Source organism: Trichogramma pretiosum, unplaced genomic scaffold (assembly GCF_000599845.2).
Source record: "Trichogramma pretiosum strain Unisexual culture from Peru unplaced genomic scaffold, Tpre_2.0 scaffold12, whole genome shotgun sequence".
Lineage (NCBI taxonomy): Eukaryota > Metazoa > Arthropoda > Insecta > Hymenoptera > Trichogrammatidae > Trichogramma > Trichogramma pretiosum.
This window is the reverse complement of record NW_019641690.1, coordinates 192,071-214,863: the sequence shown is the minus strand read 5'-3', so window position 1 is coordinate 214,863 and position 22,793 is coordinate 192,071. Positions and strand designations below refer to the sequence as shown.

General features: G+C 33.8%; 2 protein-coding genes across 2 annotated transcripts in view; both read left to right on the top strand.

Annotated features, from left to right (window-relative positions):
- Positions 1–399: 399 nt before the first annotated feature.
- On the top strand, positions 400–3,256 carry LOC106657937. Its single transcript, XM_014379651.2, has 14 exons — positions 400–558; positions 620–677; positions 732–937; positions 994–1,083; positions 1,173–1,359; positions 1,467–1,581; positions 1,657–1,786; positions 1,855–2,051; positions 2,129–2,232; positions 2,296–2,422; positions 2,488–2,631; positions 2,701–2,824; positions 2,900–3,010; positions 3,073–3,256. Exons 1-14 carry the CDS (start codon positions 490–492, stop codon positions 3,178–3,180), a joined length of 1,770 nt encoding a protein of 589 aa, XP_014235137.2. The 5' UTR covers positions 400–489; the 3' UTR covers positions 3,181–3,256.
- A 2,483-nt stretch (positions 3,257–5,739) lies between these two features.
- Positions 5,740–22,793, top strand: part of LOC106657934 (zeta-sarcoglycan) — a 30,163-nt gene continuing 13,109 nt past the window's right edge. The window contains exons 1-2 of the mRNA XM_023461831.1: positions 5,740–5,759; positions 13,596–13,899. Coding sequence (XP_023317599.1) covers positions 13,741–13,899 — 159 coding nt within the window. The 5' untranslated portion in view covers positions 5,740–5,759; positions 13,596–13,740. The remainder of the gene's footprint in view (positions 5,760–13,595; positions 13,900–22,793) is intronic.

The window sequence follows — 22,793 nt, the reverse complement described above, 5'->3', positions numbered from 1 at the left end:
ACTTAATTTCATTTATTGTGTAAGTACCGCAATAAAACGTCATTTTTTTATTACTTCGTTGTAGAGGTTTATTTGTATTTTAATACGATGAATTTATTACAGCTTGCATCACGATCACGCGTTTCTGAACTTTTTTATCTTAAACTTACTCGATGCCTTGTAGTACGAGCCAAAGAGAAAAAACAATTTGTAGTTTAGTTCTCAGAATACGTTGAATTCGTGCATTTAGAATTAGTTTTTTGCTTGCCAACCAAAATGATCCAAAAATTAACGATTATTAATTCACTAATTTAACGTTGTTTGCATGAGAAAAATTTAAACAGATACCATTTGGCAACAGGCGTTTTTGTTGACCCAAGGACTCCATGTGCAACAGCAATATAATATATAATGGAAACTTCTTTTTATCTGGGGCTTAAGTGATTCCAACATTTTTTCAATGGTGTCAGTTCGTGTATTGAATTTTTAATAAAGTTATTAAAGTCAAAAATGATGTGGTGCATAAAGTTTATAATTTTAGTAGGAATTTCGTTCTTAAACAGTGCAGAAAGTCAAGAGGTAATTAAAAATTGATACAATTTTTTCAAAAGAATACGATATTTCATTTTCTCTTATTCAGTTTCTCCACGAAAGCATGAAGCCCCACGAAATTGAAATACTTTTCGGCTCTAGTCGCAGTAAGTATCAATAAATATTAATTTAGTAGAAAAATATTGAAATAATTTTTTTAGTACCCTCCTATAAAATTGTTCCTGTCAGTCATACTCTTTACTCGAATAATATAAAACGTCGAGTGGTTGAAATATTTTTTGAACAACCTATGCGATTGTATTTGGAACCGAGCGATGGTTTACTTGCTGGGGTCAAAACACATGTATACAAAGCAAAATCTCTAAGTGGTATGAAAAATAAATTGAAATTTCAACGACTTAGAAAGGTGAGTTTAGGAAATTATCCTCATTTTAAATATTACTCATCATAATATACATTTAGGTTATAAAAAATCAAGGTAAATTTTATCAAGATACTGTGAATAAAGCTGCTTTATATGTTACTCATGATCGTGAAAATAAACCTTTATTCGTGAGTATTTTTGTTGTATTAACAGAAAAAGGAAAAATATTAAAAGAAATTCCTATTGAAGTGGGTGGTTGATATTTCTGCTTGCATAGAATGGAGTAATTGACCAAGTTGCCGTCCGACCGTTGCCGGAACGATTTCGTAGTCAATTTAAAAGAGATAAACGCTCTGCAAATGATGAGTTTTCGCAATCCAATCGAAAAGTTTACCATTCCAATCTCGAGGATACACATCATCACATTGTATTCAAAATACATAATGAAAAATCTATAGGAAATTGTGAGTTTTCTCTTTCGATTTGTCATATAGCCGCACATATAGATATATAATCTCCCTCCTAAATACTTAAAAATACAATTATTTATGTATTAATTTCTTGAATACAGCATTGAATCTTAAAGCTAATAGAAAATATCCGAAGAAAAAGCATCACGGCAAGGAAACAACACCGAAAACAATTTATCCGCAGATTTTGGTTTTTATGGATTCAACGCTTTTCACGTAAAGTTTTTAGAACGAATAATCATCATTTACATTCTTCGTAACGAATACCATATGGCGCATGTTTTTCCACAGACTTTTTGATAAAAGTGCCAGTGGTGCTGTCGACTACTTGTTGTCATTCTGGAATGCGGTAGATTTAAGATATCGAATTTTTCAGCAACCAAATATCCGCTTGAACATAGCTGGTTTCATATTAGCCGAGGTAAGTAATTGAATAAATCTCAAGTTTTTAATGCAATGGTTCTAATTGCTTCTCAATTTTTATTTCAGGATGCTGGTGTCACTGAATATTTGAGCAAAAATATTAAAATAATTCCTGGCCATTTTGATCAAATGATACAAGTGGATGATTCATTACACAGCAAGGCTGAGATGTTTTACTATGAGACACACTACCATAAGACAAATAATTCTATGATTTATAAACCATTGGGACTAGAATTTGATGTTGTGATAACTATGACGGCGTAAGACCAAAATTAAATATAAAAATATAATAAAAAAGCATGACTTTAATTGATTACTTTTGTATCATATTTATTAGGCTAAGGCTATGCTCTTTTAATTCAAAGAAATGTTTTGATTCACGAGGAGAGTATCAATGTAGTGCTGAACATTACTACATCTCATCGGCATGTAGTGCTTTGGGTATGACAAAATCTTTCAATTAAATATTATTTTTTTACCATTAAATAATGAAAAAATATTTAGGTTACGCTTACAATGAAGGTGTGTGTTCGTATAACATTAAAACTCGGCTGATGGAGTCAGTGGGAATTACTCATGATAGGGGTGGTTTCAATGGTATCATTCCTACTGCTCACGAGCTAGGGCATCTGTGAGTTCTTATTCGAATTGTTTACTAAAAATACGTACAGATAATTAAAAAGAAATTTACTATAGATTTGGGGCATCACATTCTGAAGACAATAGATACCAATGCCCTGTTCAAGATGGATATTTGATGTCTAGCATAATGGATATTACCAGAGACAGTTTTGTATTCAGCAACTGTAGTCTTAATAGTATTAAAGACTTCTTACAAAGGTAATATAAGTTTATAACATAAACATTTTGCTACCGATTACAATTATTAATCGATTTTTTCTTCATCAGTCCATCAGCTGCATGCCTTTCAAATCAGCCGGTTGTTGGCGAACGAGTGAAAAGAGTCTTACCAGGAAAAATTTTATCGCGTGATGAACAGTGTCAACGACTTGTCAAATCGAGCTCTTGCAAAGTATAAAATTGAGCAACATATTCATTTAAAAAAAAAGGATCAAGATTGTTAATCATGTTTTATGAATTCATTTAGGATGATGTAATGGACAAAATGTGTGACCAATTGTATTGTAAAATTGGAGATCGTTGTCGTATTGTCAAAAATGCACCTGTGCCCGAAGGAAGCTCTTGTGGCGATGGATTCGTGAGTTTTTTTCTCGCAAAAATTCCATTGACAATGGTATAATTAATCGGCTCTTTTTTCAGCATTGCATCAATGCTAGATGCACCAACAGGGATGAAAAAAAAGTATTAATTTGGCAAGAACCTGATGAATACGACTATGATGAAGATCCTTTTGAATCATTCTACTGAAACACTTTTTGGTTAAATTGTTAAAAATGTGTATATATATAGGGTTCGCCGATTTTAGACAAAATAATTAAGGGCTAACAGGGGGCTTAATGATTTTTCACTTTTCAAATACAGTACTAGGCTGTAAAAGAGAAAAACAATTTTTTTTCAAGAAGATCACACATGATAACCCTTTTGAATACCCTATTTGAAAGTATTTTGTCCAGTTAGATACTTGGAAACAGTTAAGTACAGTCATAATGAGTGTGTTGACCCCTCTACATAAGCTTTAAACACATCCAAGCTACCTGTCGTAGAAATCCAAGAGCGAGCACCAATCTATCGTGGCCTATTGTAGTTTCATTTTGTTCGATAGCCAATTGGCCATGGTCGCAACCAAAATTTAGACATAAGATGAACTTTAGCTACTCGTGTGTACAATTTTTTTAGAATTTAGTATTCATTTTTCATCATTTTCCATAAATTAATTTCACTTTGCTATATGTACAAGTAGTTACCGTTCATCTTATGTCTAGTTTTTGGTTGCGACCATGGCCAATTGGCTATCGAACAAAATGAAACTACATAGGCCACAATAGATTGATGCTCTCTCTTGGATTTCTACGACAGGTAGCTTGGATGTGTCTAAAGCTTATGTAGAGGGTCAACACACTCATTATGACTGTACTTAACTGTTTCCAAGTATCTAACTGGACAAAATACTTTCAAATAGGGTATTCAAAAGGGTTATCATGTGAGCCTAGTACTGTAATTGAAAAATGAAAAATAATTAAGCCCCCTGTTAGCCCTTAATGTGACACCGTCCAATTTCTACATCTCAGAACTGCCCTCGTCTAAACATAAACTTGAAGCAAGCAACAATGTGTGTATGGGCTTGAGCAGTTCTGAGGTATAGAGTTTTGACGGTATCTCATAAACAAATGCAGCAACTGTATATTTATGTTAAAACCAGAAGTTATTATGATCTACATATTTATAAATCATTAAGTTATGAAAATGTTCTATAATTGTATATAAATTATTATACGTCATAGTAACTATTATAATAAATGTCGTAAAAACCTTAATTTTTATAAATTATTTAAAATTTAAAATATCTTTACTTGAGTAAATTTTCATCAATTTATACAAGTGCCGCTAAAAATTAAGAATTTTTTTTTATTAATATTTAACTAGCTTAAGCTTTGTATCTCTATTGGCACGCAATGTTTCAAAAACGTTTAATTAAATTTTTTTCTCAACGTTTGTTACAATGTTTGTTAAATATGATAAAAAAATGTAAGATCAATATAATATCAACATTGAAAATTTCCGCCTTTCAATCAACCTAACTTACTTTTTGACGTTTTTTTTGGTTTACTTTTATGTTTTAAAAATGGTTTTTCAACGAAGTTTGATGAAAAGGCGGACTTTATTCAATTTTGATATTACACTGATCTAATAGTATATTACGTTCCTAGGTACGAAAGTGCAGCTTTTAATCCCTGCGTGATGTTCGCTTCGCTCGGCCGGTAATACGCTGGGATTGAGCGCCGCACATTCATACCGTGGAACGTATACGACTTTTTCTCCTCCTCGACCGAAAAGTCGTCCGCACATAGATTATTTAAATCATTTATATTAATTATAGATTTATATATTTTACTGTTGTATGCGGAACGGTAGCTAAAGTTAAGGTTTTTTTTATATATGTAGTGTGCACTGTGGTGTGTGGGGAAGAAGTGGGTCCACCAGGGCGGCATCCCTGGTGGGGGTGCAGGGGGCGAAGCCACCGCCAGGGGGTCCAGGGGGGCGGAGCCCCTTCGCTATAAAACAATACTGTCATAAACTGTTAATAACAAATTTATATGACATTTAACTTAGATCATTTTTTACTAATGATTCTCACATTGTTGCACGGTAGTTAAAACGCGTCATCTGGTTTTGTACTCTCTTACGATAATAGTAGCTAGTGATTACTTTATTCGATTAACAAGCAGAAAATGTGAACACAGCGAAGTAGGATCGATACCTACATCTCTACATATACTATTGTTACTATTGCCGCGTATGTTATACAAACAGCAGCCCCTACTTCGTTGCATTTACGTTTTCTGTTCAATAACTGAATTGAATTACGTTTGGTAGTGTACATATGATAATAAGTATACTCTAGTTTGATCATGTCATTCGAGCTATTCCTAGCTTTCTAATCAAATAATAGTGTGCCATTTGAGTATTCTTATACTGATGGCACGGCTTCAAAGCCGTCTGTTTTGAGGTTCAGTTGCTTGTACGTACGCACACATAGCAGTGCTGTGTCGGTATCGGTTACGACGCGCCGGGATTAAAAGTGCCACTTTCTTATAGGGGGACCTTACGTCCCCCTTCGACCTCTCGGTGATTAGAGATTCTATGCTATTGTACTTGTCATTCTTTTAGCGCCTTGGTGCGTTCCTTGGCCCTAGTACATTCAAATCAATAACGCAAGTGGCTTCGTGGGAGATACTATGAAAACCGCAGATCGCACGTAATATAACTCTCCGTCTTCGACACGTTGCTCCATGTAGAGGCACCATAAAGAAGGAACCTGTGTGTATGTGAGTGTGTTTGTAAATACAAGTTCGTCGAAATAGACTGATTTAACACAGTGGAATACGTCGATTGCTTCGAGGTAATAAGAACCACTCGCTCGAATTCATGTCAGTAAAAAATCTATGTCACGGCTACGTTGCTTCTGCTGCCTGCGCTGTACTGCTCACCGTCTCGTTACGCCAAGTTCGAAACCGCTTTAAAAGGGGATCCAGACTCTAGCACTATTACGTACCCCTTATGTATATGTATAGAGAAAAAGAGTCCATGCAGAGCTAAATAAAAAAAATATCCTGCACGTCCATACTGACACAGGTTGTGCCGCTAGCTGAATAATTTATAGCTTGTATGTCGCAGACTTTCGATCGCTACCGATATAAATTTTCTTATTTTTATTCCTTGCTACAATGCTGCATTAATTTTGTACATTTTTTTCTATTTCCTTATAGAATAGTACACATCCGTCACGATTCAAGTCTGCTTCCGGTCTCAAATCGCGATATTGTTAAATCACACCATCGTTGCATTGTTCGCGTCTCCTGAACTATAGATTCTTCTGATCATACTTAAATGTGCGATCAGAAGAGAAAAAAACGATACAAACCTCGACAAACCGTTTGTCGATAAAAGTGAAATGTTACAATTTCTTGCCAAAGTGCAAATAACTGTTTTTGGTGATTTTAGGCATTTTAGGCCTATTTTTGACCTTTTTTGCACGTTTTTCGCTACACATTGTTGTCTACATTGCGTTAAACTTTAAGACCCATTACAAAACTTCATCAGGCAGTAGTTGACATCTTTGGGAAGCTTTTTACATAGTTTAGGAAATGAAAGTCCGGTTCAAACTCGAGTAGATTTCTTGTTTTGTGTTTTTTTCAACTTTTGAAAGCTTTTCACTTTACAATATAGCTCCAATCACTTTGGAATGCTTTTTTTTCTCTAAAAATTCAGACAATTTACAACAAAAAAGCTCCTGGGCACTTTTACTTTTGAATCATTCTACCCTGATCCAGGAATTATTTGAATATTTGTGATTTTTCATGAATTTCAAAAAAACCCTAAAATGGCCAACTTTGGGCCTCTGAAAAAGTGTCATAGAAGGCCCCAATTTTTCTAGAATTTTTTTGGGACAAATCTGACATCAAATACAACAAGTTTTTCATATTTGCAGAAAAAACATTTTTTTGGCCATTCGATTTCACAGAGAATCGGCCATGTACTAAAACAGCAGAGAACAGTTCCCGGTGCAACTGCCCTCTAGCGGATTTCATGTAGGACACATTGCCTCATAAGATCCACTGCAGTTGGAGTATGAAGCTCTTACTTCCCTCGTAAAATTTCATTGGGTATTCGATTATATTAAAATTAAGTAAATTAAATATAAGTCCAATCGGTCCATATTTATACAATTATTGATATCACTTCTATCAACGAGAAATTTAGCCTCATTAGACTCAAGAGCAAGATTTCGAGACCAATAGTAATTTACATTGGTTCCAGTTTACGAGATTATCACACGAGTAAAAATAATTTAGGTCAAGATATGCTTGAAACGTATGGTATGAAATCTCGGGCTCTAGTCTAATCAAAGCTATCTTTGACCACTATAATGCCAGACTCGGGGCCCGACTATTTGCCGTGAAAAAATAAAACTTTTAAGTTACCTTACTCCCACGCACTCTATTTCTCTCTGAGCTGCCATCTGCCATTAGGGAACTTATAATATTTTATGTATTTTCGGTAAATAGTCAGGGCGTAAAATAATCCGTTGGTATCAAATTTTACTTGTTGTTTTTTGGCGTATGAGATAAATAAAAATAAAGAACTCGTTCTGTTTTGTATTTATTACTTCATGCTTGCTCACAGTTAGTTTATTTTGGAGTAAAAATAGATTAAGAAACAGTCAAGTAATACTGCGATTTCTACTTAGCAAAAATTCAGACATTAAATCCGTTAAAAATAGTCCGAATAATTATTTTTTAGCGTAACACTCACGTACATACTATTATATCTTCTCGCGGTGCCTTGAGATTCGCACTAATCTTGCATGGGTACGCGTGATTCACTTCAAATTGTTTTCGATAAAAATCTGGTAATAAAATGTAAATTGCGCCATTTATGTTCCAAATCGTTAATGGGTTCAAAAATAATTTTATGAAACGAACGTAGTTTAGAATTAGTCAAAGAATCTGTTTGATCTTTTACAGAATCTTATGGTCGATTTTTAAAAACTTAATTTAATCATGAAAAAATACGAGTTAGTAATAATGATCATTAGTACTTATTGGGCATTTATTCAAATTCAATTATACATCCGACTACATGGAAAGTTAACATTTTTTCAACATTGCCTAAATCTGCCACTTTCTGGAGATTTGCTCAGGTACAGATTCAATGAGTGCTGTATTTGTATACTAAAGACTACGTATAATACGCAGGTAAAGAGAAACGCTTACATTGCATTGTTGAATATATTTGATTGTATATGAATGTTATATATATAAACGAGTAAAGGTCTGCGCGCGTGTGAGTGTATATGTAACTCTAGCAGTACATGCGTGCAAGCGCAAGTATGCACGTAGATGCGTATAACCACATAAACTCTAAGAACATGATACTCGCAAGTCTAAGCTTAAATGGCGTCTCGCGTTACTCTGGCTCCCGTGTCCCAACGCTTTCACTGTTGCTGCTGCTGTCGCTGCATCACATTGGCGGTGGCGGCACGCCTAATTCCATTATCGAAGTTTTGAAACTTGTTCTCATTGTAATAAGTGTGCTAATTCCTTGCACAAGCCAAGCTTCATAAAGTGTTCTTATACAAACGTGCCCCTGCGCATCTCTCTGCTTCGTCTCACTCTCTCATTTTCTTTCGCTCTTATTCTCGCAGCGAAAGGCGCAAGCGTATTGCATATATATATAGTTAAACGTAACCTTTTCTCATTTCCTTCTGGGCTATGCACTCGCTTCCTTATTATACCTTTCTCTTTCATTGTACTAGTCTTTGTTGGCGTGTTTACGATAAATTTTGATAATTTCATTAGCCAGATTTTAAGTGAAAGCACAATTATTAAGCGAGCACAGCCATACTGCCACTGTTTTTCTCTCAAAAGCTTCAAACATGGTATAAGTTTTACGAGATCAAGAAGGAGAAAGGGAGAGAGAGAGAGAGAGAGCTAGAGACCGATGGAAATCAGATTACTTACTAAATTTTGGTTCTTTTGAATACCAAGGACTATGATTTCAAGTTGCCTAAAAATAAGAAGGAAAGCTGAAAAAAATTATATCCAACAAAAAACGAGCTAGGGAAAGATGGTTACAAGGAAATAAGCCTAAGCAGCACGCGATACACTTCAGCACTCTTCATTAACCTCTAGCTACTGTCAGTGCTATTGCTGCGGCCAATTTACACTCAAAACTCAATCGTATGATATAACTTCGAAGCAACTAAAGTCGAGAACAGCTACACACACACACACATAGAAGTATGCCGAGTATATTTTGGCTAGTGGCCAAAATTCATTACAAAAAAACGATTCAACTGCAACTGCAGTTGAGACAAACTTTTCAAAACTGTACCAGCAACGCTACTTGGGCAGCCAGTAGGGCGTTTTGTACAATAAGCTCGATTTTTTCTCTGCTTATTTACAATTATTATTATTATTATTATTATAATTATCATTATTATTACGTAGGGAATTTTTTCAGCGGCAGCAATGTCAATGAATATGAAGGCTATATTTTTCGTGTGTGCATTGCGAAGCTCATGCACACTTATCGCTGACAAATTGCTAGCATACTACCGACTGAATGAATCTCGTGTAAGCGCCCGCGTAGTGCTTCGTGACAATCAGTGCGAGGATTTAGTGTCGCGCGTATACGCAGGTCGCTGCGGAGGCTGCTCTTTCCGCCCAACGTCCTATAACACGTGTACAACTACGCGCGAGCAGAAGTTGTTAAATTGCCACGTAATTTATCGATTGACACTCGCGCGCACCACGTAAATTATTTTCAAAGCTTTATTGCCCCGCGACGATTGAATTCGAAAAATATGATAACAGATGCTGACAAAAGATTGTCTATCGACTAAATAACTACATCCTAGCATTCCTTCATCCAGTGCAGATGAAATTTAGCTCACTGCATTCAGTAATACGTATACCCATATATGGGTCAAAATAATACGTTTTTACAAAATCGTCCATACGTATGTCACCGTTCTTGACGCGCTTTTGGTATATTATAGTACATGGTAAAAAGGTCCCAAAAACAAAATTTTAGACCCCCTTCCCCCTCCTACCTCCCACTTCCGGTATAAACGTCCATTTTCTATTTATATTTATTCTGAAGCCTTGAAGTAATGAAAAAAGCTGAAAAAATTCATAAAAATACTTTTTAACCATCTGAACAACCTTGAATTTTTGCAGATTTTTTGAGTGCTTCAGGCGTACAGATAAAATCATTAAAAATTCTGAAAATCGAGATAAGGCGATACGAGCGGATGTAGAGCTCAGAAATTTTTTCAGTTTTTTTCGCATTAAAAAAAAATAACCTCAATTTTTTTCAGATTTTTTTAGATTACCTAACACACTTTTTGAAGCAAAAAACAGTATTTCACCCACTAGGTGCAAAATATACTATTTTTAAGAGGATACGGAGCCTCGAAAAGTTTGGAAACATTTTTTTCTTGTTTTTTTTTTCATTAAAATACATAACCTCAAATTTTGTCAAATTTTTTAAGTGAAGGCGACAACTTCTAGAGCTGAAAAATGCTTTTTTTAACAAAAAAGGTTCCTAGAACCCGATGGTTCCGGTAAAAAAATTTAAAAATATTTTTTTTTAATTCCTTGTCAAATTTTAATGAATGTTGACAGTTTTAAGTTTTCGATTGAAGCCTCCTTACTCAATCTAGAGCATCAAAATAGTTTTATCATTCCTTAATGTCTTCAAAAACGTCTTCAGAATTTTGCATTAATCTTTATCATGCTTTTGCAAAAATTTTTACGTTTTTTTTTGTTTAAGTAGCTATAACTTTTTTATTGCGCAAAAAAATTTGAGCTCAGTTTCTGAAAGGGCATTAAATTTTACATCGAAATTTTTATAAGGCATGAAACTACAAAAAAATTGCTGCGAAAACCAACAAAAAAATCAAGCATTTTGGTCAAGCATGGGTTAATCATAATTTTAGGTTAAATAGGGATTGCATTACACTGTGGTACCCCCAAAACCACCTTGAAGTCCATGTTTTTCGATGAAAACGAAGTTGAAGGGCTACATTGACTACGGCATTCGATTTCGTAGACAAAAATACATAAGAAAATATATTTTTGGGATTATTCTTATTCACAGAACTTCAACAACTTTTGAAAACTATTTTATGGTTGATCGATTTTGCTGGTTTTTAGGACCACGTTTTTAAACTTCGAAAAGCCATGGACACTGATTCGTGCCACTTTCCAGAAATTTCAAACCCGGCTTTCTTTTAGTACAGACTTGAACTTGTGAAGAATTTGCATGACGCTAACACGATTTCGAAAATGTTTCCAAAAGTGAACCACGCATAGGTGACTAAACACTGTTTGGGCGATGAAACGACGAGTGAAACTGAAAAAAAGAAGGATCAGGTGGAACTATTGACCAGAATCCGCTTCGACATGTGAGAAGAATTCATACAGCAAACTTTTTCTTTGCAATATGTTTTTATTTCTATCACTGTCCAGGTAGTTTTTCAAGGTATTATAAGTTTACAGAAGGCTGATATTTAAAGCTTTTTATAGATCATAATAATGGCAAAAAGTTTCGGACTTTACATTGAGCCTTAAGTCTTTCGACGATAATTAAAAATTACTGAAGTAACTTACGACGCCTTCATTTGGTGAATGATGAAATTAATTTTACCCGCAAATCGGCTGATAACAAGAATTTGTTCACATAGAAAAGTTGAGAAAAATGAGGGGATGGTAGAACTGGTCAAACCTATTAGGGGAAAGAGAGGAAAGAACCGCAAGTTGGTGGTGTATCGAATCGAAGCTACCCGTGCGCACACGCTTCTGTCTTCTACACTCAGACTACACTTATAAAACAATTATTATAATACTTGAGCCGTACAGGGAGGCACATGTTTTTCAAAACAAATTGAAAAAATTAACAATGCGATAAATCTACATTCAGCACTGCATTTTTTTGAGAGAAAAGACGAGTAAATTTTTAAAACTGTTGAATGATTTTGGCCACCCACTGTGTGAAATATTATTTTGCATTGAATATTTCAAACTTGACGTTCTCCTCCTCTCTCCCTCTCTCTTTCACACACATACATACATTCGTTTTCTGGCTGAAATATATGCTGCCGCTGCTGTATACGTATACATTACCATAATTTCAGAGAAAGGAAGAGAGAAAGAAAGAGAGAGGGAGGGAGAAAGAGAGAGAGAGAGAGAGAGAGAGAGTGAGAGAGAGTGAGAGAGAGAGAGAGAGAGAGAGAAAGAGAAGCATTTAATGCGACTATATCGCAGCTAGAGACGCACATTCTCTCTCTCTCTCTCTCTCTCTCTCTCTCTCTCTCCTCCCTCTCCCTGAATATGTGTGCTTGTTTGTTGTTGAATTATTCGTTGCTACTACTGCTACAGTGCTAGCTCGTCCAATACAACAGGCTTTCTGAGTATCTATGTGTACGCGGCGTATATTCTGTTGATGGTTGGAAACAGATGTAACTGCATAATTTGTGCGAAAAGCAAACCTTTTTTTAAGAGGCAGACCCATGTTGTAGAGTTTTTAAGTGACGTTTAATTTTTTCTGAAATATTATAGGAATTTATTAGTAAGAACCGTTAAGAATGTAAAACTTTAAGTAATTCGCTCGTTTTGACTAGATGATTTTTATTATTTTTATATACATTAGAGTCGCTTCGTCGTTGATAGAATAATGTCTTGAAGTGTTTAAATAAGATAATATCTACCTCTGGATCAGTACAAAAATGTCGATTTTGACGAATTTGATGGGCAAAGCCGCTATAAAAACTTAAATACAAGTGTAATATTTTTGGTATTTTGAAGAGATTTCAAAATGGGGGGGGGGGGGTGGTTTAATAAATTAATTTCTTAGGAAAAAATTTTCTTAAGGTTCCTTATATTTTATTTCTATACTATGTATTGAAAATATGATATTCTGTATTATACATAGTTGCGGGACAAATTTTTAAAAATCGTATGAGTCGATTTTATACGCTTTTTAAAAAATATACGCTTCTCTCATTAAAATGCATTTATGGTTTTTCATACTTAGAATTTTATCAAAAGGCATGTTTTAATCGTCCGATAAAGCTATTTAGAAAAATATTGTAGTTTAGTTTATGTGAAAAAATTGTACGTAAGTACTGGCCTATTTGAAGTAAACAAACTAGTATATTTTGGGACTTATTGCCTATTTTTCAATTTTCATCGGCTTATAAGGTCATGAGTATAATTCTTGTCTACAAATTTTAATTCCTTACCAAGGTTCAAAAACATCATATTATGTTTTTTATTGCAAATTAAGTTAGCCAACCAGCTCTTCGGAAAAGTTTCTTCTTTTGATTTTTAGCCATTACCTGACGTTATTTAGTTTGATGTCACAATGACAGTTTTTCATAATTCTCTCGATTTTTCTTGTACGCACCCCCCTGATCTCCATAAAGATAATGTATTTTTTACGCGGCGTTTTTGCTGCACGCATCTATGAGGTTCGCATGTAGTTTTTATGAAGATTTGTCATGTTTTTATCGAGTGGCTGTGGATTAAATAAATATAATGAAATGAAATATCCATGATGGGAATGAGGGTTGTTAATCTTTTATATGAATATTACAGCATATCCAGGGCACAATCCAGCTGGACGGACGAAGTCTGTAACACGGAAAGCTTGCCGAGGCAGCAGATATTGACAACTACCACTAACAGTAGTAGCAGCAATCACCATCTTCGTCATCAACATAGTACAAGCGATAAAAATAGTATGAGCGAACCTCCTGCTAGATGTACTAAAAGCTTGAATTTTGGCGTGTATGGCTGGCGCAAAAGGTGCCTGTATTTTCTCGTCTTAGGATTAGCAGTAATTGTTATACTCAACCTTGCTTTGACGCTTTGGCTGCTTAAAGTCATGGAATTCAGCTTTGTGAGTATTTTTCTACATCTAAAAATTTTTCATAAGCAGCTTAAATAAGGAGACTATAAAACTACTACAAAATTATCATAATAGTTCAAATTTTTTTATTTTGATGGTAAAACATGTTCATACTACACCTGATTGACCAAAAAAAACTTCTACCCAAGCTCTGGAGAACCAATTAGACCACTTCTTTCATATAACTGAATATTATGTTATAAATCACTAGCCGCATGATCTTGAAAAAAAGTTCTTCATCAATATTCATATATAGGGTGTCAAAATCTTTAGAAAAGTACCCTCATTCACTTGAGCGGAATTTAGAAAAATTGTGTGTAACTTTATATACAAGTCAAAATGTGACAATTTTTAAAAAATGAATATTTTATTAACACTAAATGACATACTTGAGCTCTTGAAAGAGAAGCAAACTTTTTTTTTCAAATTTTGCTCCGCTCAAGTAGATGAGGGTACTTTTTTAAAGATTTTGACACCCTAAAGATGAATATTGATAAAAAACTCTTTTCAAGATCATGTGGCTAGTGATTTATAACACAATTTTCATTTATATGAAAGAAGTGGTCTAATTGGTTCTCCGGAGCTTGGGCAGACGTTTTTTCGGTCAATCAGGTGTAGTATGAACATTTTTTACCATCAAAATAAAAAAATTTGAACTATTATGATAATTTTGAAAAATTTTTAAATATAGGCTTGAAACACTATCTTGTTCCCTTAAGGGGGAAAAGTAACTGGTCAATTGGTAAAAGATCATGTATATTTACTATTTGATGTACGCGAATAATACCATGCAGGATTGTTTAAAAAAAAATTTCAAAAGCGACTTGTTACAATATATACGATGAAAATATACACAGTGATGCCTGATTAATCGATGAGAGAGGAGATATTGTCTACAAAAAAAACCCAGTCTCTTAATTGAAAATTACTAGTCATCACTGCTCAGCCTCTGTGAAACTATTCTATGTAATGTTTTGTATCTATTTCGTATTTATTTTACCTATACATTTACAAAAATCGATTTACTTATGCTGAACTAGTTGCAGATAATATACACGCCAATTCGTAGTTAGCTAGAATATCAATTTTTTACTTGTATGCCTTTTCCTAAAATTTTTTTTATTTTTGCTTTTAATTTTCCTCTGATTCACAATGGATATAACTCATCCAGAGAGGCATAGACTTTCGATCCTGCATGACACAGTCTAGATTAGCGCGTATAAGTTACCGGCAAACCCCGCTTTTAGACAAAAACAGAAATGCGTATGATTTTAGGTAATAACCGTAATTCCTGAAAAAGTTTACGAAGTTCCTAAAATTTTTAGGCAAAACCCGCAATGTCTAAAAAAATACAGGCCAAACTAGCAATGCCCAAGTCAGTTTAGGCATTTTTGTTTTTAAATAATTTCGCATACAAAATCATTTGTAACACTGACAATATTTAGTGAATTAACTGTGTTTACTTCATATACTGAACATCAATTTCTTATTGACTCTTCAACGGTTTATTCATACCTTTTTTTCGTTTCATAATGAAGGCGCTAAGTTAAAAAAAGATCCTTACTTGAGCCTTATTTTAGGTTAAATAGGGGTTTTATTTGAGTCTATAGCGTCCATAAAATGACTTTGAAATGGGTTTTTTTTATTTTTTTATGGTGTGCAAGATATTCAGAGGTTTCCATACTTTAGTGACACCTTGAATTGCATGAAAAATAACCGAGAATAATTTTTATTATACACTGACAGAGATTTAAGGCTATTATACTCCCGCTTGGTAACAAAATGTAACTCGGTGTGGTGGCGCTATCGCCCGAGACGTCGGTATCGTTTTAATCCCAACTGGGAGAATTTCGTGCCCAAAACAAAAACAAAACTCCGCCAACTAATAAAGATTCCGCGAGACGATGAACATTAAAAATAATAGTATATTACTACCCTAGGCCGGAAAAAACTAAAAAATCCCAGGGCACGTGAAATAAGCGGTCGAAGCGCAGCCGAGGTCGAACGTAACCCATGTTACTGCCCGAACACTCAATTGACTATAGCATGTTACCGGTAGGAACATCCCAAATTTCGCACAAATCTTATTTTAATTTTGTTTTATAATAATAATGATCAACTTTTTGAATAGTATATTACAGTCCTATATCGGGAAAAACAGAAAAGTCCCAGGGCACGTGAAATAAGCGACCGAGGCGAAGCCGAGTATACCACCAGATCTAGAGTTTTAACCCGATCCGAATGCGTAATCGTGGTAAAAATCGTGGTAAAAAATTTTGAAGATAAATGTTCAAAAACCACATTTTTTTTATTTAAACAAATTTACTTTTAAAACGGTTGTATATATCGTAAATTGAACGCCAGATTTAAAAAGAGAGATAAAAATTCCATAAAATATGATATTCTTACATTTATTGGACAATGGTTTCATAAAAAAATAACGCGTGCAAAAATAAATCAAAATTAGGGTCTCTCGCTATTGGACGGGTTAACATTAGAATTCCAAGTATTTGCGCGTTGTTAGCTGCCACAATGATTTTCACATGTAATATGCAATGAATATTGTCAATTAAAATTTTAGTATTGGAAATTCCGTTAGTGAATGATCCCAGAAGTAATTGTTTTATAACGACAATGTAAAATGATCCAAATACCTATGTATCCCAAATAAAATTGCCCGGTATAACTGATTTTCGGTTGGAGTAATTTTGTTTTAGCAAACCAATATCGCATTTATAAAACTTGATAATGATTAGAGCTTTTTTATTTAATGTCAACATTCGTTTCATTTATTTATTCATTAATTTTTTTCATTCAATTAGCTTTAATTAAATATTCGATATGTCTTCATTGTTTACGCATAGGTTTTTATGAGTGCTTATACCTGATCACCCTTTTGTTCGATAATCTGAATTACAATCGTTTGGAGGCACAAAATACGAGTTTAATTCTATTCTAGGTGCCGCGTATCTACGAATGAAAAATTGTACAAAAGTGAAATATTATGGTATTTAAAAAATATCTGTATACAGCACTTATATGTAGGGATGTTGGAAGCTCGCACAGAGAAACGAACTGAGATGGCAAGCTTGCGGTTTATTGCGGCTGAGAATTATTAGAACATACGTATACCAAAGCCTCGTGAAAAATTATGGTCTTTAATTTATCAGCCAAAAAATTATTTCCTGTATATTCTTTTCTTCTCTGGCTATTGCAGTACTTTTGACGCCTTGGCACCCATCTCAAGACATTTTAAATCCTCTATTTCGAGATCACCGTCTTATATGGCTTCCCTTAAAATAACGTAAAATTGAATCTTTTTTTACTCGTGGCTCGCGGCCCCCACACACCTAGGACCATCAAAAACAGGCGGTTAGCATATAGTTACCGTGGACGCTTCGGCAATCCACGTAACAGTATTGAACAACAAAAAATTCTGTTATTGGACTCAAACGCATTAGTGCGCAAAAGTGCAATTTTGTGCATGAATTTTCCATTGTAAAAAATCATAGATTAAGTTAAAATCTTCTCTTGAAAACACATAGCCAGGGGTTTTTAAGGGTGCTCTCTTTCCGAATTTGGTGTTATTTTTTCGTTATAAAAATATTATCATCATTTATATTGCAATTAAAAAAAACGTGATTTTTTGACTTAAGATACACTTTTTATTTCATGACTTTTTTTCATAAAGTCAATAGTTTCCAAAAAAAAATGAGTGAATTTTTATATCGGTGATTGGTATAAATCCGCCATTTTAGAAATATAGGAGCTACGTAGAAACAGTAGCAATGCGTTTCTTGACGGTTCAGAGAAAAAGTGCACGATTGCTGGTGTTATTGAAACCCTCTGAATGCAAGGTAGACAATCGACTTTGAAAAAAAATTTTAATTAAAAAAATCACTTTCTTTTGTTTAATTGCAAAATAAACAATGATAATGTTTATTAATTGCAAAAATAACACCGGATTCTGAAAGAGCACACCCAAAAACCCCTGAATATGTATTTTCAAGAATAAATTTTAACTTAATCTATGATTTTTTTACAATGGAAAATTTATACAAAAAATTGCACTTTTGCGCATTAATGGGTACTTTTTTCAGGCTGTAGAAATATCTCAAAATGTACGTTTTGACTGGTATCGGTTCTCTAACAACTTTTGAATCAGATATTCAAATTTTTCCAAACAGATTCCATACGCGAGATATTATTCTAACGAACTACTCTAAAAAGTTTATGTTGCCCTTTATTACGATTTTTGAGGGAATGGACCCTTGAAAGAAATGAGGGATAATATTTTTAACTTTTAGAGGTTAATCTCTGAGATAAAGTAGAAAAAATTGGAAAAGCATTTATAATTAGAGTTTTATAATTTTTCCTCAATCACGTGACTACCAGTTATCAGAAGCGGTTTTGAGAAAAATGCATTCAAAGTTATTTTTATACGATTTTAAAGAATTTCTTTGCGTTATCAGCTGTTAATTCATTCTTTTATGAATTTTATTCTAAAATTTTAAGAGATTATTTTCATAATGTTAAAAAACGTTTTTACGTGAAAAAATCGATTTTTCATTATATTGTTTTCAATGCGAATGTCTCCTTGATCGAATAATATAATGTAAAAAAAATTCCACACAACTGTTTGTTCATAACAATGCAATATTAAAAATCAATAATCTATCAGCACAATTTGATTTACATAATTTTTTTACAAGATATCGTATGAAATTTGAGAGAAAAAAATGTTCCAAACTTCGGATAAACATAAATTGTAATTAAGTATAATTGATATTCTCATGACAAAAAATTTCACACAACTTCTAGAGAACTGCATACTTCTAAAATTGTAACATGATTAGATTAATTTTTTTTAATGCAAAAATTATACACATTGATTCTAACTTACAATTTGTCGAGTTCGATTATTTGATTTATTGCATGTGTGATTTATTGAAAATATTTTTTTCATCTGAATTGAAAAAAGGAATAGATGGAAAAAAGGTACTAGTATCGTTAAAACTGACATTCGATTCAGTTTTATGCTCGAATTAGTCTTTTATACCTTGTGACTGCGACAACCTCACGGGAAAGACAATTAGAAGCTCGCAGGCGACATGGAAAGGCAATGTAGAGAGAATCGAAACTTTTAAAAGTACAGATCTTATTGACTGCGTGCTCAGCAGTAGCAGCAGCAGCAGCAGCAGCAGCAGCAGTAGCACCGACGGTATATAATCAAGAAAAACGGTTCGAGCCTTCTCGAACGATTAGCTTTAGGTTTCGTTTTCGCTCTTTTGACTTTGTCAGAGTCTCGAAACAGAGCAGATATGTATACGTACGTATTGAGAGAGACAGAAAAGCTCAATGACATAACTTCTATTTATAAACTGCATAATTCTTTGATTATATTACTTTTATCTTTTTGAGAGCTTCACTAATCAAAACTTTTTTGTTTTTTTTTTTTTCAACTTTTTTGATACTCGCAACATAAGCTTTGTCGCTGCTGTTTAAATGTTCGGATTATTGCTGGCAGCTAAAGCTTCAAAATTTTCACGCGTGGATTTTCCGTCTTACGCTTTTCAGTACAGGCCCACGAAATTTCATCGCATCTTCGCTCTTCACGCACAAAATCATGCACAAGCACCATCATACATGCTTGCATCGACGTTTGGGCGACGCAAATTTTATCAGTTAAGTTGTATGCTAGTGTAACTCCGTTACAATGTAAATGTATATGCACGAACAACGTATATTTACGTATATCTAGAAGGGCCTGGATTATATACACATAAATTATAGCCACGAGCACAAGAATAGTATAATGAATTTATTCACGCCTCAATAATATTTTTGTGACACTTGAATCTATAATTCACTCTGGTACAAATTCTCCGATTTCAGAATAACACTCTTGAAGTGATCTTCGTCATAGTCAAAAATTGATCGAAGGAAAAAAAGATGAAATTTGATGAATTGACACGAGTTTGACTGCATTTTTGCGCTGATTTTTAAGAATTTTTCAAATTTTGACCATTTTTCACTACTAAATTTTATTTTAAATTAAAACGAGTCGACCGATCAAAAATCCCTTCGATCAATCACTAGTCAGTACCCTAGAGAGAATCTGTGCAAAATTTCAGCTCAATTGGTTGACTCATCGAGAAATCATGCCTAAATTAGATAAGTGTTCTGCATAGAATATTGTTGTTGAATTTCAGTTCAAACAAATATTTCTAAGTATGCTAAATAGACATGCGCCACAATAGCACACGCGCCGCAATAGGTGATTCTCCCCTATTGCTCGGATCTACTTGAAATTTTGTCAAAATATTCTTAAAGCATTTAATTTCAAATAGAACAATAAAAAAAATTTCAATTTTTTAAAAATTACAAAGCTATGTAACCCCTTAATGTAGATTAAAATAATGAATTAACTCAGACATAGATGCGTGATAAATGAATTATACATTTGAAAATTATTATTTGAAATTTAATTTACTTCTTCCTACAAAAATCGTATTCGCCTACTTATAACGATGCAATTTGTCATATTTATATTAATATCATACATATATTACCTGCAGTGACTAATTTTCAATGATAAACACGCAGTAAGCAAAAATTGTAAAGAGATAGATCTTCCATCACTACAATAATTTCCCTTTTAAATTAGTAAACTCGCTGAAGTTTCCGTTCAAACGGCAGAATTAATACACCTAAGCACGTCATCAGGAATCGAACTGACTTACGGTATGTGTGAGAGTATACGTAATATAGAAGTGAAAATGAGCAAGCAAGAGAGAGAGAGAGAGAGAGAGAGAAAGAGAGAGAGAGAGAGAGAGAGAGAGAGAGAGAGAGAGAGAGAGAAGGAGAGGGAGCATAAGAGGAAGCTGTAAATAGAGAAAGTTTATTCACGGAACTGATGTGTGCAACTGCAGCAGTAGTGAGGAAATTTCACTGAATCGATTTAACGGCTATTTTGTATTTCATCTGCTGTGCTGATTACATATTTATGTAATTTGATACAAAGAATAGATAAATAATTATTTATATGGCTCAGATTGTGTGCTAGCGTGACTGTTCTAGTCGGACTGTGCTAGTCCGACGTGGTTGCAAGCTTGAAAATCAGCGTTGACCCTGGTGTTAGGCTACATACAATTTTTTTAATCCTGGCTTTTTAAAACGTATTTAAGTTCGGCTATAATCCGGGGTTTGAATCGAATTCATCCTCCGTTTCGAACCGAGTGAAACCGGTTTTAATCCTGAACCTTGAAATCAATCCTGCATTTGAACTGGTTTTAATCATGGTAATAATCCAGAGGTTTAAAACTAATTTTCTCCCAACTTTATACCATTTTTTTAATATTAGACTATCTTTTTTATAGTCCCTTTACCACTGGCTCTACACTCCGTTTTAAATCCGATTTTAAATCTGGTTATAAACCTGGTGTTAAACTCGGTTTTATATATAGTTTTATATTTCATCGGTTTAAAACCTAATTTTAATCCCTGTTTACCTTAGGCTCGAAATCATTTTTAATTTCGGTATTTAACCCAGTTTTTATTCGGGGTTTCCCTGATTTTTAACCAGGTTTCCCACCATAAAACATTTTTTTGTACTTTGAAGGTTTGAAGGATAAAAAAACTGCTTTTTCGATTAATTTCTAATGATTTTCGAAAATTTGAATATGAAAGACTTTAAAAGAAAAGCTTTAAAAAAACATTAAAAGCAATAATTGATCGTGAGTTGGTTGCCACAATTAAAAAACCGCTTGCAATTCATTGGCAAAGATCTTCCTTATTTTATATGTACTCGAAATGGTTATTCAGGGGAAATTCGTGCACGAAATTTTTCATTTTCGCATACAGAAATAGGGTTATTTCGGGTTATTTCGACGGTTCCCACGAAGAGTAACACGTTTGTGTGTTAATTTAAATGGAAACGTGTTACTCTTCGTGGGGACCGTCGATTTGGAGTTTCGTTTACCAATTTTAGAATTTCGTATACGAATTTCCCCTGAATAGCCAAACCCATATGTATTACTGTCCATAAAAATGTATCAATGAATGTTCTATACAATTGAGCAGTGTAATTAATTACACAGCTCTACAAAAAAAAAAAAATTTTCAAATCCACCGACCGGACCTAGTGGACTTTATGTTTTTGGGGTCGCTGAATCCGAATCCGGGGTCGGTTTTTCAAGGTTGGCTCATTTTAGAGGTCATTTGAAGGTCAAATAATTGGAAAAGGGTAAAAAATCTGAAAAAATTCATACATGGGTTTTTGAGGATGCTGAATCCAAATCCGAGGTCGGATGACCTGTAGGAGGTCACTTTCAAGGTCATTTGAAGGTCAAACTACAAGAATTCAATGAAAATATCCGAAAAAATCACCCTCATGTTTTGAGGGTCGCTCATTCTAAATCAGAGGTCATTTTGACTGAATCTTGCCTTGCAAAGGTCATTTGAAGGTTATTTTAGGGTCAGATCACGAAAAAAGCTTTAAAAAATCTGAAAATACTCATTCTCAGGTTTTTAAGGATGCTGAACTCAAATCTGAAGTCAGATGACCTCTATGAAGTCACCTTCAAGGTCATTTCAATGTTAAATTTATTTAATGCGATAAAATATTGAAAGAAAGTTGTGCTAAGTTTTTTAAAACTGAATTAATTTTTTAGTCTGAGACATTTAGCGAGCTCACATTCTGGGATAGAGCTGCTTTTTTCCCTACTCAATAAATATAATACATTTTTTCTAAGCTATTTCCCCGCAGTAAAGCAACCAAAAAAATCTCTTTATTTTTTAACAATCAATTTTTACTTCCGTTATTATAAAATTTACCTTAATTTTGTTGACATAGCTTCAGGTAAATTTTTTATAGGACTTCTTTA